The 12,203-nt window shown below is 49.4% G+C and overlaps 4 protein-coding genes across 4 annotated transcripts; 3 read left to right on the plus strand and 1 right to left on the minus strand.

Annotated features, from left to right (window-relative positions):
• Positions 1-69: 69 nt before the first annotated feature.
• M430DRAFT_28838 (hypothetical protein) lies at positions 70-2,260 on the minus strand (the record flags this gene model as incomplete). The annotated part of the gene is made up of 6 exons (XM_024865825.1): positions 70-769; positions 889-988; positions 1,060-1,194; positions 1,250-1,500; positions 1,599-2,012; positions 2,079-2,260. 6 exons carry the CDS (start codon positions 2,258-2,260, stop codon positions 70-72), a joined length of 1,782 nt encoding a protein of 593 aa, XP_024719379.1.
• A 2,055-nt stretch (positions 2,261-4,315) lies between these two features.
• On the plus strand, positions 4,316-5,069 carry M430DRAFT_141954 (hypothetical protein). Its single transcript, XM_024862740.1, has 3 exons — positions 4,316-4,357; positions 4,411-4,571; positions 4,641-5,069. The coding sequence occupies exons 1-3, from the start codon at positions 4,335-4,337 to the stop codon at positions 5,039-5,041; spliced, it is 585 nt and encodes a 194-aa protein (XP_024719380.1). The 5' UTR covers positions 4,316-4,334; the 3' UTR covers positions 5,042-5,069.
• A 980-nt stretch (positions 5,070-6,049) lies between these two features.
• On the plus strand, positions 6,050-8,703 carry M430DRAFT_104518 (hypothetical protein; the record flags this gene model as incomplete). The annotated part of the gene is made up of 4 exons (XM_024860932.1): positions 6,050-6,158; positions 6,215-6,502; positions 6,555-8,378; positions 8,444-8,703. The coding sequence occupies 4 exons, from the start codon at positions 6,050-6,052 to the stop codon at positions 8,701-8,703; spliced, it is 2,481 nt and encodes an 826-aa protein (XP_024719381.1).
• A 1,210-nt stretch (positions 8,704-9,913) lies between these two features.
• M430DRAFT_51461 (hypothetical protein) lies at positions 9,914-12,046 on the plus strand (the record flags this gene model as incomplete). Its single annotated transcript, XM_024868224.1, has 7 exons — positions 9,914-10,012; positions 10,072-10,399; positions 10,462-10,484; positions 10,531-11,045; positions 11,102-11,363; positions 11,437-11,744; positions 11,818-12,046. 7 exons carry the CDS (start codon positions 9,914-9,916, stop codon positions 12,044-12,046), a joined length of 1,764 nt encoding a protein of 587 aa, XP_024719382.1.
• Positions 12,047-12,203: the final 157 nt, after the last annotated feature.

Below are 12,203 nucleotides of genomic sequence, written 5' to 3' on the forward strand. Positions count from 1 at the left end.
AAATGCCGCATCGGTCATAGGCATGCACAGAAGACTTTCTGGGTGTCGCCAATCTTGAAAGAGTGTATATCAACTCTCGAGGATCATTGTCAAGTCTGCTACTGTTTGTGATAAACTCGTACTGAAACCATTTACAACGCTTATGGTTTCATTGCAGCTGCTTTTCAGAGACACTATCAGCGCCTTCACCAGATGACCCATCTTTGGCCTATCAGCTGTGCGTCCTCGAGTCATAAGAGTCTTAGCAGCAGTGACCGACGCTTGCAAAAGGGACCAGTAGTGACTCGACAATATCGACAACTGACGTAACCTAAGAAAGGCTTCCACAATGGCCATACTCTTCTCAACAATGACATCAGATATCTGATGCTCATCGTCGTCGTCTTGAGAAGGTTCTGGCAACGTTGACTGGAGAATATGAGCGGCGGAATGGTTTATGTAAATGACGACTGCAAAATATTCGACGTGTTGTTGGACATTCAAACAATTAGCAGTTGAGAGCAAATGCGGTTGCGCTTTGAGAGGAATATCCTCAATCTGCCGCACCAGCCGATAAGCAATCTCGCGAAACAGAGCATTATCGACCTCTTCTGTCAGTAATCGTTGGCGAAAAAAGTCAAGACAGACGTTGCATATGCGGTCGATTACATCTGTAAACGTGTATTTGCTATTTGCATCGATCGGGGGAAGCCGCGCCTTCACTGACAGGGTTCCAGATGGACGACCGTAACATAGGGTTAGGATCGTGTCCTGCCAGACTACAGCCCACCTATAGATTGTTTAGCTTATATACGGCTATTTAAATGCGATTTGCTATGCCTAATAGTAACCAAGACGTTGTGGGACTTGATTGGTCGACGAAAACGCATCAGACGCATCAGAACCTACCAAAGCTTTATTTTCATTATGGCTAGATCATTCTTGGGATTAGCTAGCAATGCCTGCTCTTCGTGGCATCCAATAATCTGTGCCTGGCGAATGGTGAGACCTTTTGTTGGTTTGACACATCAGCCAGAGGACATTGTGACAGACATGAATGCCAACTTTCTCGATACATACCGAGCAGAGACCACGCAATGCCGGGATTCATATCATTGCGCAAGCTGCTTCCAATGTGTAATAAAGCTTGGATTGAGTTGATGGTAGGAGAGGCCAAAAAATTGCCTTGGCGCAGGCATGTGAACGAGATACTTCCTTTTATTTGTGAGCGTTTATCCATTCAGGGAAAGATTTGATGAAGAGAACATACCGAAGACTTTTGAGTTGAGTTCAGCCTCATTTTCCATAGTGCTCAAGCATTGCGCGCCACAGGCAAGAACACCAAACAACAACGCAAACCACGAGGCGTCATGTGGATGCAAAGGATGAGATGGTTCATCGGCGCTTGCTATGATTCGATCTCTGTCATCGAGAAGGACTTGTAGCTCAGCTTCAAATAGGTCTGGATTCACTATTCCGGGGTATATAGGCAGAAGAATATCGGAATACATTTGATAGTATCTAGCATCAAGATGATCAGCAGTTATAGGGGTAAGAGCATCGTGCGAAACTAGTCTCAGATACTCAGCAAATAGCACAGCGAAGATTGTATAACTTACCTCTGAATTTGAACGTTAGACGGCAGGGCAAGGCAAAGTTCCGCGATAGATTTCCGTGGAGAATATAAATCCTGCAATTGGAAGCGGGCCTTCGAGCCGTCACTCATAAGTTGCGACCAAATTCTGTCTAGATGGTCTGGGTCATATATAGACGTTTCTTGGGGAGGCGGCCGATCTACTGTGACATTATTTGAGACTGCGGCCGACGAGTCTGACAGCAACATAGTCGCCGACGTCGATTGATAGGCTTCTACTGAATGAGTGTCCAGTTGTTCTAGCATCACGGGGGATCTCTCGCTTTCCTCGCTCGGATTAGCACGAAAAGCGTTTTGGGTGTCCCAAGACGTGTTGCTTCCGGGGACAGATATCTGAGGTGAATTCGATGGAGACTCAAATGATTGAGGGCGTGACGTTCTATGGTGGTCAGCAGCAGTCTTAATGGAGGCAGAGTTCCAATTGCAATAGCTACTTGAGGCTTACAGCACTGAATGTGGTTCCATGGAACAAAGTCGAGCCTCGCCTCGTAAAGCACAACTGTGACATGGAAGGCCGCCATCGCATTTGATCTTCCGCTGGCGACAAGGATAGCATGCCTTGGGCTGCCTTTTCTTTCGTGGCCTCTTCTGTCTCTCGGCCCGTGGCTCGCTGGGACTGGCAGACATCATCTGCTCAGCACCATCGTCAACAGTTTTTGAGATGCAGCGTAGAACGAGGTATCACGAGATGCCGGGTCTAGCTAGTTATGGAGACCCATGAGTTTCTGCGCAGCGTGTCAGAATTTTCGAATTAGGAGATTGAGATGGCATGGAGAGATACTGTATCTGTAATGCGGTAGGAGAAGACGGGGAGATGATTTCAAAACTATCTTAGCCACGACCCAGCTTCTGATAAGAACCTGCGGTAGGTGAAGATAGGTAGGTACCTAAGTTGAGGTAGTCAAGAAAGAGTTCCGGCAGAAGTTCGGCTCTTCTACTACCCTTATTCCGCAATTCCCAGTCACGTGCCGCCCAATGTCGCCGCTTGCTTCTTGTCGCTTGTCGCTTGTCGCTTAATTCCCTAAGTCACTGTAACCCCCCCCCCCCTCGCCTCTTCTCTCTCTCTCTAATAAGACGACAAAAGAAAATATACTTCCCTATCTCATCGGTCTTCGAACAGAATCACAAGTCACAAGTGACTTTGTTATACACCCAGGGTATGCTGACGGAGAGTACATGCTGATTCGGAACAACCAGCTGAAAATCATTGTTTCTGATATGACAGCTACCGGGCACTGCACCCTCTTCGACGCTGCTCCCGAGTGGGATTCTGGGAGCTATATCAAGTAAAACCTATTCGTTTGAGAGCCTGCTTACCGAAAAATTAAGTCCATTATCATCACGAAGCAGATGCCGTTCCCATGTATACGGATAAACAGGAACTCTAGCTTTCATATTTGAGGCCAAGGCTCTCCCGTCGAAGTTCCTAATCCGAACACAACGAACTGCTTGCTCATTGAGGAAGACCATATTCTACGCCTCAACTGGATGATAAGTGGTAAGACACGCTCGCCCAAGCGAATGACGACCGGGGTTGGGCGTCTGGGTCTGCTCCCCGCAAAAGAGCGAAGCAATATTAGTCCAATCTTTATTTGCAGCATTCCTTGGTACCCGACGCTATTGTGTACCACATCACTTAAAGACACTCAGTATAACTTGCAATTCCGAGCTCTACTCCATGTGTAACGCGGTACCTATTTCGTGAACTACCTCGCAAGAAGAAAGCTATACTTTTCCAGGTTGAAGCTGAAACCCATGTTCATTTGAAATTTCTTCTCGAGCGCTGCAAGCTGAAGTCTCGTGTAAGTCACCACAAGGCTAGGAATAATATATCAAAGAATGGCTTGTAGACTTGGCCAAAAGGATGAAATGAAAAGTTCCAGACGGTTAAGGAATGAAGGTTTTCTGCCCTATTTTGACCCAGTCACCCCTCCCATCAGACTGCTGATAACACAATCCCCTGGCTCAATGTCAAGGCCATTGTGGCCTCTGCCAGCACTCCTAACTACAACTGTGAAACAAAAGATATACAACGTTGAGACTCATTGAACTGCAGGCTCTAGGCACAAGCAACATGCAACTTTCTTGAGGCAAGGGGAACCTTTCAAGATCCGTGGTGGTCGGTTTTGAAAGGACGACGAGTATAGGCTCTGCATCTTTCCTTCATTGAAGGCTGGGGTCTAAACCTTGTTTCCCCTCAAAGCCGCGTCTTGAAGTACTTACTTCAGTAGATTTTGTACTATGGAAACGCGAATGATGTTGATATGGCCAAATTACACTTTGGCCTTATCTCTTATGAATAATAACAAACCAACCAATCAATCAACTTGACTGCACCAGGCTAGAAAACCACTTCTCGGTCGACTGATAAACGGAACCGGGGGGGAATCTTAGTACTTGTGGTGGTTCCGGGTGCAATGATAATAATATGTGTCCTTTCGGCCACGTCGCTGCTAGAAGCCGAGGAGCCTCAAATATAAGGTAAATACAGGCCGCCAACCAAAAATCGCGGCCCACCTTGGTCGCTTTTCTTTCCGGCCTTCGACTCGATATCAGAGCCACCCCGTACTACATCCATCCATCTCCCTTGACTTGACTCCAACACCTTTGCTGCCACTCTCACTTACGGTCTCATCTCTGAACCTATACATTCCTTCTCGAGAACCCATTCCTTTCTCTTCACAACCCCACGTCTATCACCATGGGAGGACTCAGCCCTCAAATGTACCAACACCCTCCCCATTGTCGCACAGCCTGGTATTGACCTGACTCCGCAGAACCAACCTGGTCGTCATCCTTGGGATGATGCAGGTCTCCAAGAGAATCCCGCTTGAGGACCCGCAGATCCTGATGTACGTTCGTTTGGGCTATATTGTCTCGAACGTGATTATTGCCGCCATCTACGCCTACGTGAATTACCAGATCAATAAGAAAAAGGGTATGGTGTCTGCGGGACTCTAGAACAGTTCCATCAAATCTGAGGATCAAGACTGACCAACTTCCGCAGACATGACGACCCTTAAATACGTCCAACCGCCCCAGCTGGGATCCTCGGAAGAACCCAAGCTCATCACAACCACCATCCACAAGTACGATCTCGAACAAGTCAAGGCTCTCTTCAAGGCGCAGATGATGGGTGTAGGAATGATGGCCGTCATGCACTTGTACTTCAAGTACACCAACCCTCTCTTGATCCAGTCTATCATCCCGCTCAAGGGTGCGCTCGAGAGCAACGAGATCAAGATCCACCTTTTTGGCCTGCCAGCGACTGGTGACTTGAAGCGGCCATTCAAGGCGCCTGCAGGATTGATGAGCAATCTCGGAGGAGCCGCTGCATCACCAATACAGGACAAGAGGAGCATTGAGATGGCCGAGAAGGCCGGTCGCGGCGGCGCCAAGGAAGAATAGACAGCTGCTTGAGAGAACGTGTGCAGGTGGGACAGGCTGGCTTTGTATGTTAGGATGGAAAATGGGCTGGGTATCAGTATAGGGGGTGGATAATACATAATCGCCTCCGCTTTTCCTGTACGAAGTAGGTGGTCGCGTGACCCTGATAGATTCCAATTTATCTTTGTCCGCAACATGTTGAATCTGGCCCATATTGAAAGAAAGTAAGGTAATATTGTGCTATGCCAATATCGCTGAAGCCGTCCAGCCTCGTCTCCCTTCTCTCATAACGCCTATGAGAACACAGGCTCCCTTCCAATATCTACATGCCCCCGAACACTGCAAGAAACTATAGGATTATATAACGCCCAGTTACCCCTCGGGCAACGTCCAGACGTGATGCTGAGGTTGTCTCGGAATAGGGGGTGGTAAAGAGGAACGCTCTCCCTACAACGCCCCTCTCCATCATCAGTTCAAACCGACCATTTCAATTCGGAGCTCTCTAGAGAGTGTACAGATCACTGTGTCTCTATGTAAATATATTTACCAGAATACATACTATGTAATGCATCTTCATCCACCGCTATTCAATCCCCCGCCGGGTATGTACTGCGTAAAGCAGCGGCCCAATAAGGGGCGGGCAATCTTTCATCCCTTGGTGCCTTGATGCCTTAGTGCCTTGCACCCGTCGCGTACACAGTACAGATCGTCGGTTGGCCCGAAGAGCTCTCCCAGAAAGGGAACAAACCTCACGTTTTCTTGCACGCCCGAGTCTACGCGGTAACTGGCGCCCCCAGCAAAGAAGCAAACAAAAACACATTATCTCAAGCTGCAACACCCGTCTCCGAAGCTCTTCTACCCATCACAGCGGTCTCGCAAGGCCATGAGCAGTTGAACGCGCGCCTCCGACTGCACTGGTTGGTCTCGGCCTCCTGAAGCCTCTGCGTTGCGCCAAATCCAATAGATGCCCATCGAGCTCCGCGTCATAAGGGAGAAGCTGGCCGTTCTATAAGGGACCGCGAGGTCAACATGGCCTGGCAGTCTTTGTCCGGCGTGGGTGGGGCCGGCAATGGGGGCAGTGGAGGAGAAGCCCAACAGCAGGCAAATCAACCCCAGGGCACGGAATATACTCTGCAAGGTATGCGGCCAGTGCGATATAGCCTAGAATACATGGAGGATGCTGACGGGCTCTAGGTGTGATGCGCTTCCTACAAACTGAATGGCACCGGCACGAACGAGATCGCAACGGTTGGGAAATTGAAAGACAGGAGATGAAGGGGAGGATAGCGAGGTTGGAGGGCAGTACGAGGAAATCGGATAGTTCTAATAAGAGTCTGAAGAAGTATATTACTATGCTGGAGAAGGCCTTGAGGGAGAGGGACGCGCAGGTCAAGGCATTGAAAGCTGGGCGAGATCTTAGCTCCGAGCCAACTAAGGAAGAAGGGAAGGAGATTCTCGCGGGGAAAAATAAGGAGCATCGACGTAGGTTTCTGGCATATCGATTGGTTGTTTCCATGGCTAATAGCTGGTACAGCAGCCCAAGAGAAACGCCACAATTCGTTCTTAGAAGTCGGAGCAGATAGCGATGTGGGGAACTTGGAAGAGGATCCAGACAGAGGGAGTCTAAAGGGCTTCATGGATAAGACTCAAGGCGAACTTACATACCTGATGGTTTCACCGTCGAACCCTTTGCCGCCTAGGGAACATCCATTCGAGGAAATGCTACAGGCCCCAATGTTCGACGTACCGCAGCGGAGTCTTGAGGAGGTCTACCAACAACAAGCAAGACAGAAAAGCAATGTGCGGGAGACAAATCTTGCAAGGCCATCACCATCGCCAAACCACCAACCACCCCCCATACCTTCTACCACGAACCTTGCAGCCCGAAATGTAGATCCGCCTCCAACCCGATCACTTGCGGACCAGCAGCCATTACCTCAAACTTCCCAGTCAGAATGGTCTTCCACATTCCAGATGGCCAGTATGCCCCCTCCAGAAGAGCCAGTCACAAAGGCGAATCCCAACTTTGATACATATGGCCGTCCGATCGAGACCCGCGAAGGAACCACCGAGAAAGCACCCCAGGCGGACGTAGATGGCTGGGATTTCAACGAGGCAGCACAGTTTCCGGATCCGGAGAAGCCCACTCCCCAGAGGCCGGATACCGATTTATTTCCGATTGCTCAAGACCCCCCCAAGTCTCCAGGCCGGACAGCGTCAGGGTCGCATAGGAGAAAAGGTTCTATGTCACGGCGCAAGAGCGGGCCCGAGCATGAACTTTCCTTAAACCAACATCAGAAGACTGATGGGGCTTTGAAGGTGCGGTTCGGTCTAAGGGGCCATTTGGATGTTGTTCGGTCTGTTATATTCAGCGGTGGTGGAAGCCCCGGCGAACCCGAGATTTGTACTGCTGGTGATGATGGAATAATCAAGAGATGGATTATCCCCGCGCGGTACGAAAACCAAGGAGGCATACATGTTAGCGCGAATGATTTGGATATTTCGAGCTACTTTACGCATCGGGGTCATACGGGAGCAGTAATGTGCCTTACCTCCTGGTCTCCGTCTCAGAATTTCTCCAGTGGTGGACGAGCTCAAGGTGACGGCTGGATTTTCTCAGGGGGTCAAGACGGTACGGTAAGAGTATGGGAACGTGGCCGGGTAGACCCAAAGGCAACACTTGATGGCCACACTGATGCCGTGTGGACAGTTTGCGTTCTCCCCGGAACAACAGGGGCAGTCTTTGGGCCAAGCAACGCTTATGGTGGTCCTGATCGCATTATTCTTGCCAGCGGGGCTGCGGATGGAACGGTAAAGGTCTGGTCTGTCAGTGCTCCACCGCAGTTGATGTCGCCTCAAAGTGGTAGCAGTACCAGTAGCAATAACCGGAGAGGTGGTCGCGTTCGAGGAAACTCCATGTCATCCGGATCTGCCTTCCCTTCCTCCCCGCAACCCAGCGTGGCATCAAACTCGCCCTTCCATCACACTTTGATCCATTCGATATCACGAGATAACAGTACCGCTTCACCGACCTGTATCACCCCGCTTTCGGCTTCTGGGGATACTTTCGTGGTGTCTTACTCAGATGCAGCTGTCATTGTGTACGATACCCGAACTGGAGAAGAAGTGGCTTCTATGGCTAGCCTGGAGACGTACAACGGCACAGATGCAACTGGAGTCAACGCAGTTGTGGCAACGACAAACGGCCTCGACGGATCCTTAAGTTTTGATTCTGGGCGAGGATTGTCGGAAGATGAAGGCGTCGTCGGCGGAGCTACGGGCACAATCGGCGGGGTGGAAGGCACCATCATCAGTGGGCATGAGGATCGATATATTCGTTTCTACGACGCGAACAGCGGTACGTTGCAAGACCCAATCCAACCCCTAAATTGGCAGACCATACTGATGTACTCTCAATCTTAGGCCAATGTACATACAATATGCTAGCTCACCCGGCTGCGATCTCAGCACTGTCGCTTTCGCCGGACGGACGTGAGCTCGTTTCAGCCGGGCACGACGCAAGCCTCAGGTTCTGGAGTCTTGAAACGAGAAGCTGCACCCAGGAGATCACCAGCCATCGTCTGATGAGGGGTGAGGGTGTGTGCTCCGTGGTCTGGAGCCAAGATGGGCGATGGGTCGTCAGCGCAGGGGGCGATGGGGTCGTGAAGGTCTTCGCTCGATAGAGAGAGGGATGGATACCTAGACATGGGGATGCAGGGGACGACCGAGGCGCGAAGAAGAATACCCTTCCAGAGATGTATTTCCAGCTTGATTTTGGCATTGCATTGCTCTCCGTCAGCGGGTGAGCACGAGATCTCGACAAGCACGAGGAGGAAGTTAGGATCACTGTAGCTTCGACAACATACTCGTATTTTTTGTTGGGGATTTTGTACAAAATGATACCTACGTTTTCGCAGACTTCTACTTCTTCCGTCGTTCTTCTCGCGACATGTACGCGGCATTTATTTCATATTCGGGTCTTGGTAATGGAGCAGGGACGAGCGCATTCTTGATCCTGTGCACATTCGTCCACCCACGGTACCTAGGACGGAGAAGATGAGTCGTGTGAGTGCAGTCCATTACTGACGTTGAAGCAAGGCTCCCCAATCCTCAAAGGTAGGCCATGACCTATGTATGTGTTTTTCTCTGGCAATCGACAGAAATAAACACCTCGTCCTACCCCGTGAAGGAACGGAGGGCCATGACTCGATTGAATTCTCGAAGTTTAGCATATCCCTCATGATAACAGGGATCGTCAAGCCTCAGTCCAATACGCTACCCTACGCCTCAATACAAGAGTTTCTGTTGGATCCTGTTGGATCCTGTTGGAACTGTTGGAACTGTTGGATATTTAGGCTCTCAGGCACCTATATCCGTATTCAGAGGATATCGCCTCTTCCTGTATATAGATAGCACTCCCCCTGTTTGAGTATATAGAGCAGTTAGCTAGCTATCTTCCTTTCTATTCAATTCAATCCAGTCCTAACCTACTTGAATTCGCCCTATTATTACTGTTATGGCATGTGTATATAACAACGTCTGGTAGCCTGAGCAATCAACAGACTTACACAAAACGATCAAGGGAATTAAAACCTCACAATTACCACCTCTTTTGTGATATAACCTCCCATTTGTTTGACAGACTCTAATAAGCACTGTATGACAGTATGGTTGATTTGTGATTGCTCCCCTGTCCAACATCTATCTGTTGTGCTGTGTAACTTCAAGATGGACTTCTCAGCACCTGCCACGTCGACAGGTCTTCCACGCTCTTACAGCGGCCCTCTCTCAACTTTTCACCTGGTGCTTGACCCTTAACATCAAAGGCTTATTATCAACCACATGCATTCCAGCGTTGACAACACTTGACCTTCAAGATATCAATACAACAAAATGGCAACTCTGCAGTTCATGTGCGCAAACTGGGATATAGACAGTACTGATTGCAAAAAGGTCGGCCGATATACTTGCAAGAATTGTTATCTCGTGCTGGTAGGTGATCCTTTCTCTCTTCCGCAACATAGACCTTTTCTCAACGAGAATCCTTGAAGTACTGCGGGCCGAACTGCCAAAAGTCCCACTGGGCGGTTCACAAAACAGATTGCAAGTCGCCTCTAGGCAAGGAAACATGGGATCCCGACTGGGTTCAGTCCCACTGGGCGGTTCACAAAACAGATTGCAAGTCGCCTCTAGGCAAGGAAACATGGAATCCCGACTGGGTTCTGGAGAACCGAAAACCGGCCTTTGTTAGAGGGGGAATAGGGGCGTCTTCTGGAGGAAAGTGCTTCCTCTGGGGCAACATTCCGGCCCTCGACATTCTTCAACTTGGATTGAACGAGGGTGATGATTATAGAGGGAAGTTGCGCCTCTTGTTTGCCGGTGCGTGCGAGTTGACTTGATCTTATTCTGCGCCCAGACTGATGAGACTTATCACGCTGTAGCTTCCGGCGACATTCGAAATGTTGTCAAGACTATCTCCCAGATTCCCAGCAGTTACAACCAGGCTCCAGCCTATCGGCGTTACAATGAACGACCGTGATCTTAATATTGTGGCACGCAACGCTATTATGCTTCTTATTGCCCTCGTAGTCGACAACATCGACGAGGCAATCGACTGCATAATCCACGTCTGGTACTCGGCTCTTATTCGCAAGTCCGATCTTGACATTCTTCAACAACGGATTTGTCCTCTTATCGAAAGCGTTTGCGAAAAGATCAAAAGCAAAGCATCCAATAGCCTCTTGGGAAAGACCTGGACATTCGGTCAGCGCTCCATGAGGTTTGTGCTACAAAAGTCATCATGGGATAGCCTTTTGTTGTTCATGAACATTCCAGAGGGCTTAACGGCGGAGCGGGCTGGCCAAATTCGCACAGCCGTTACTCTTGCTGAATCTAGGAAAGACTATCGTGATCGACATTTGCTTTTTCAATCTCCCTCCCGTCGAATTGCAATAAATCGGTTCTGGGGAGACGGACTCCTGCTACCGTTTGGGTCTCGACGCTCTGACTTTCGAGAACCAAACCCGTGAGTAACAGACAGCATCAAGCAGGTAAACGAAGCGCGAATCTAACAACTTACAGGACTTTCTTCCAGACTACCGACACCTGGCTGATGCGTGATAATGCCGATCCTCTTGATGGATGGTCTCTGAAGGAAGTTGAAGACAGTTCGAGTGGACCTGCAGCTGCTGATATTTACGGCAAACTCTTTTACTATATTCGCGCAGTGCTGCGAACTTTCCTTCTCCGTCTCTCGGGCTTGCAGGTGTCTTTTCAACTTTTTCATATGGATGCTTCTGACCTGCCCGATCATCTTGAGGGCGGTTCTTTCAGCCGAATCGAGGTAAGGAGGGATGCCAGGCTAGGTCATGTTTAGATGTCCCAATTCTTAGTAGATGCTAATCCACTTTACGTAGGTCTCCAATATTTCGGACGCCGGGTATCTTGGAATACATCGCACAATTGGCTTGATGGTGCCCTTACTTGAGGCACCTCTCATCAACCCACATGCGACGCTCATTACTCTATTTATGAACGCTGTTGAGGAGAACATAACCGAACAAGACCAAATTGCCAACATAACTCCGCAAAGCCCAACGACGAAACGCCTTTACAAGTACCTCCAGCCCAAGAGGATCAATGGAATAATGCCAAATGATCCTGAAATCATCAAGTTTTCAATGGCTCGGGACAGTGTAGAAACCTATGACCACATCTTCGATCGGTAAGCAAAGACCAAACGAATTAGCTCCTCCCTCCTCTACAATCATGTAACCTGGGTTTAACTATGTTATAAGATTCATGAAGAACTCCAGGTTCTCTGAAGTCGCGCAATTCATGGGAGCGGCAATGAAAGAGAAGCACACTGTCATCGAGAAGTGGCCGTTCAGATTGAAGCTCCGACCTGGTCAGCCCGGAGCCCAGGAGGAGTTTGACCGGCTGCTGGGTGGAGGGCCGACAGGAAAGGAGCGCTACGTAGAGTGGAAGAGGATTTCCATGTATGAAGATGAGATTAAAGATAAGTAAAGTTAGTTAGTGAGCAATCTACGGCCGATCTTGACCGGCTACTGAATCCTAGCCGCACAGCTACCGTAGGGCTGTAGAGGCGGCGGTGGTTTTTCTAAAAGTAGCGGGCTCTTTGTAGAGGAGCAGTTATAGCCGAAAGCCGTTTCCGTCGTCAAGT

Source organism: Amorphotheca resinae (assembly GCF_003019875.1).
Source record: "Amorphotheca resinae ATCC 22711 unplaced genomic scaffold M430scaffold_8, whole genome shotgun sequence".
NCBI lineage: Eukaryota > Fungi > Ascomycota > Leotiomycetes > Helotiales > Amorphothecaceae > Amorphotheca > Amorphotheca resinae.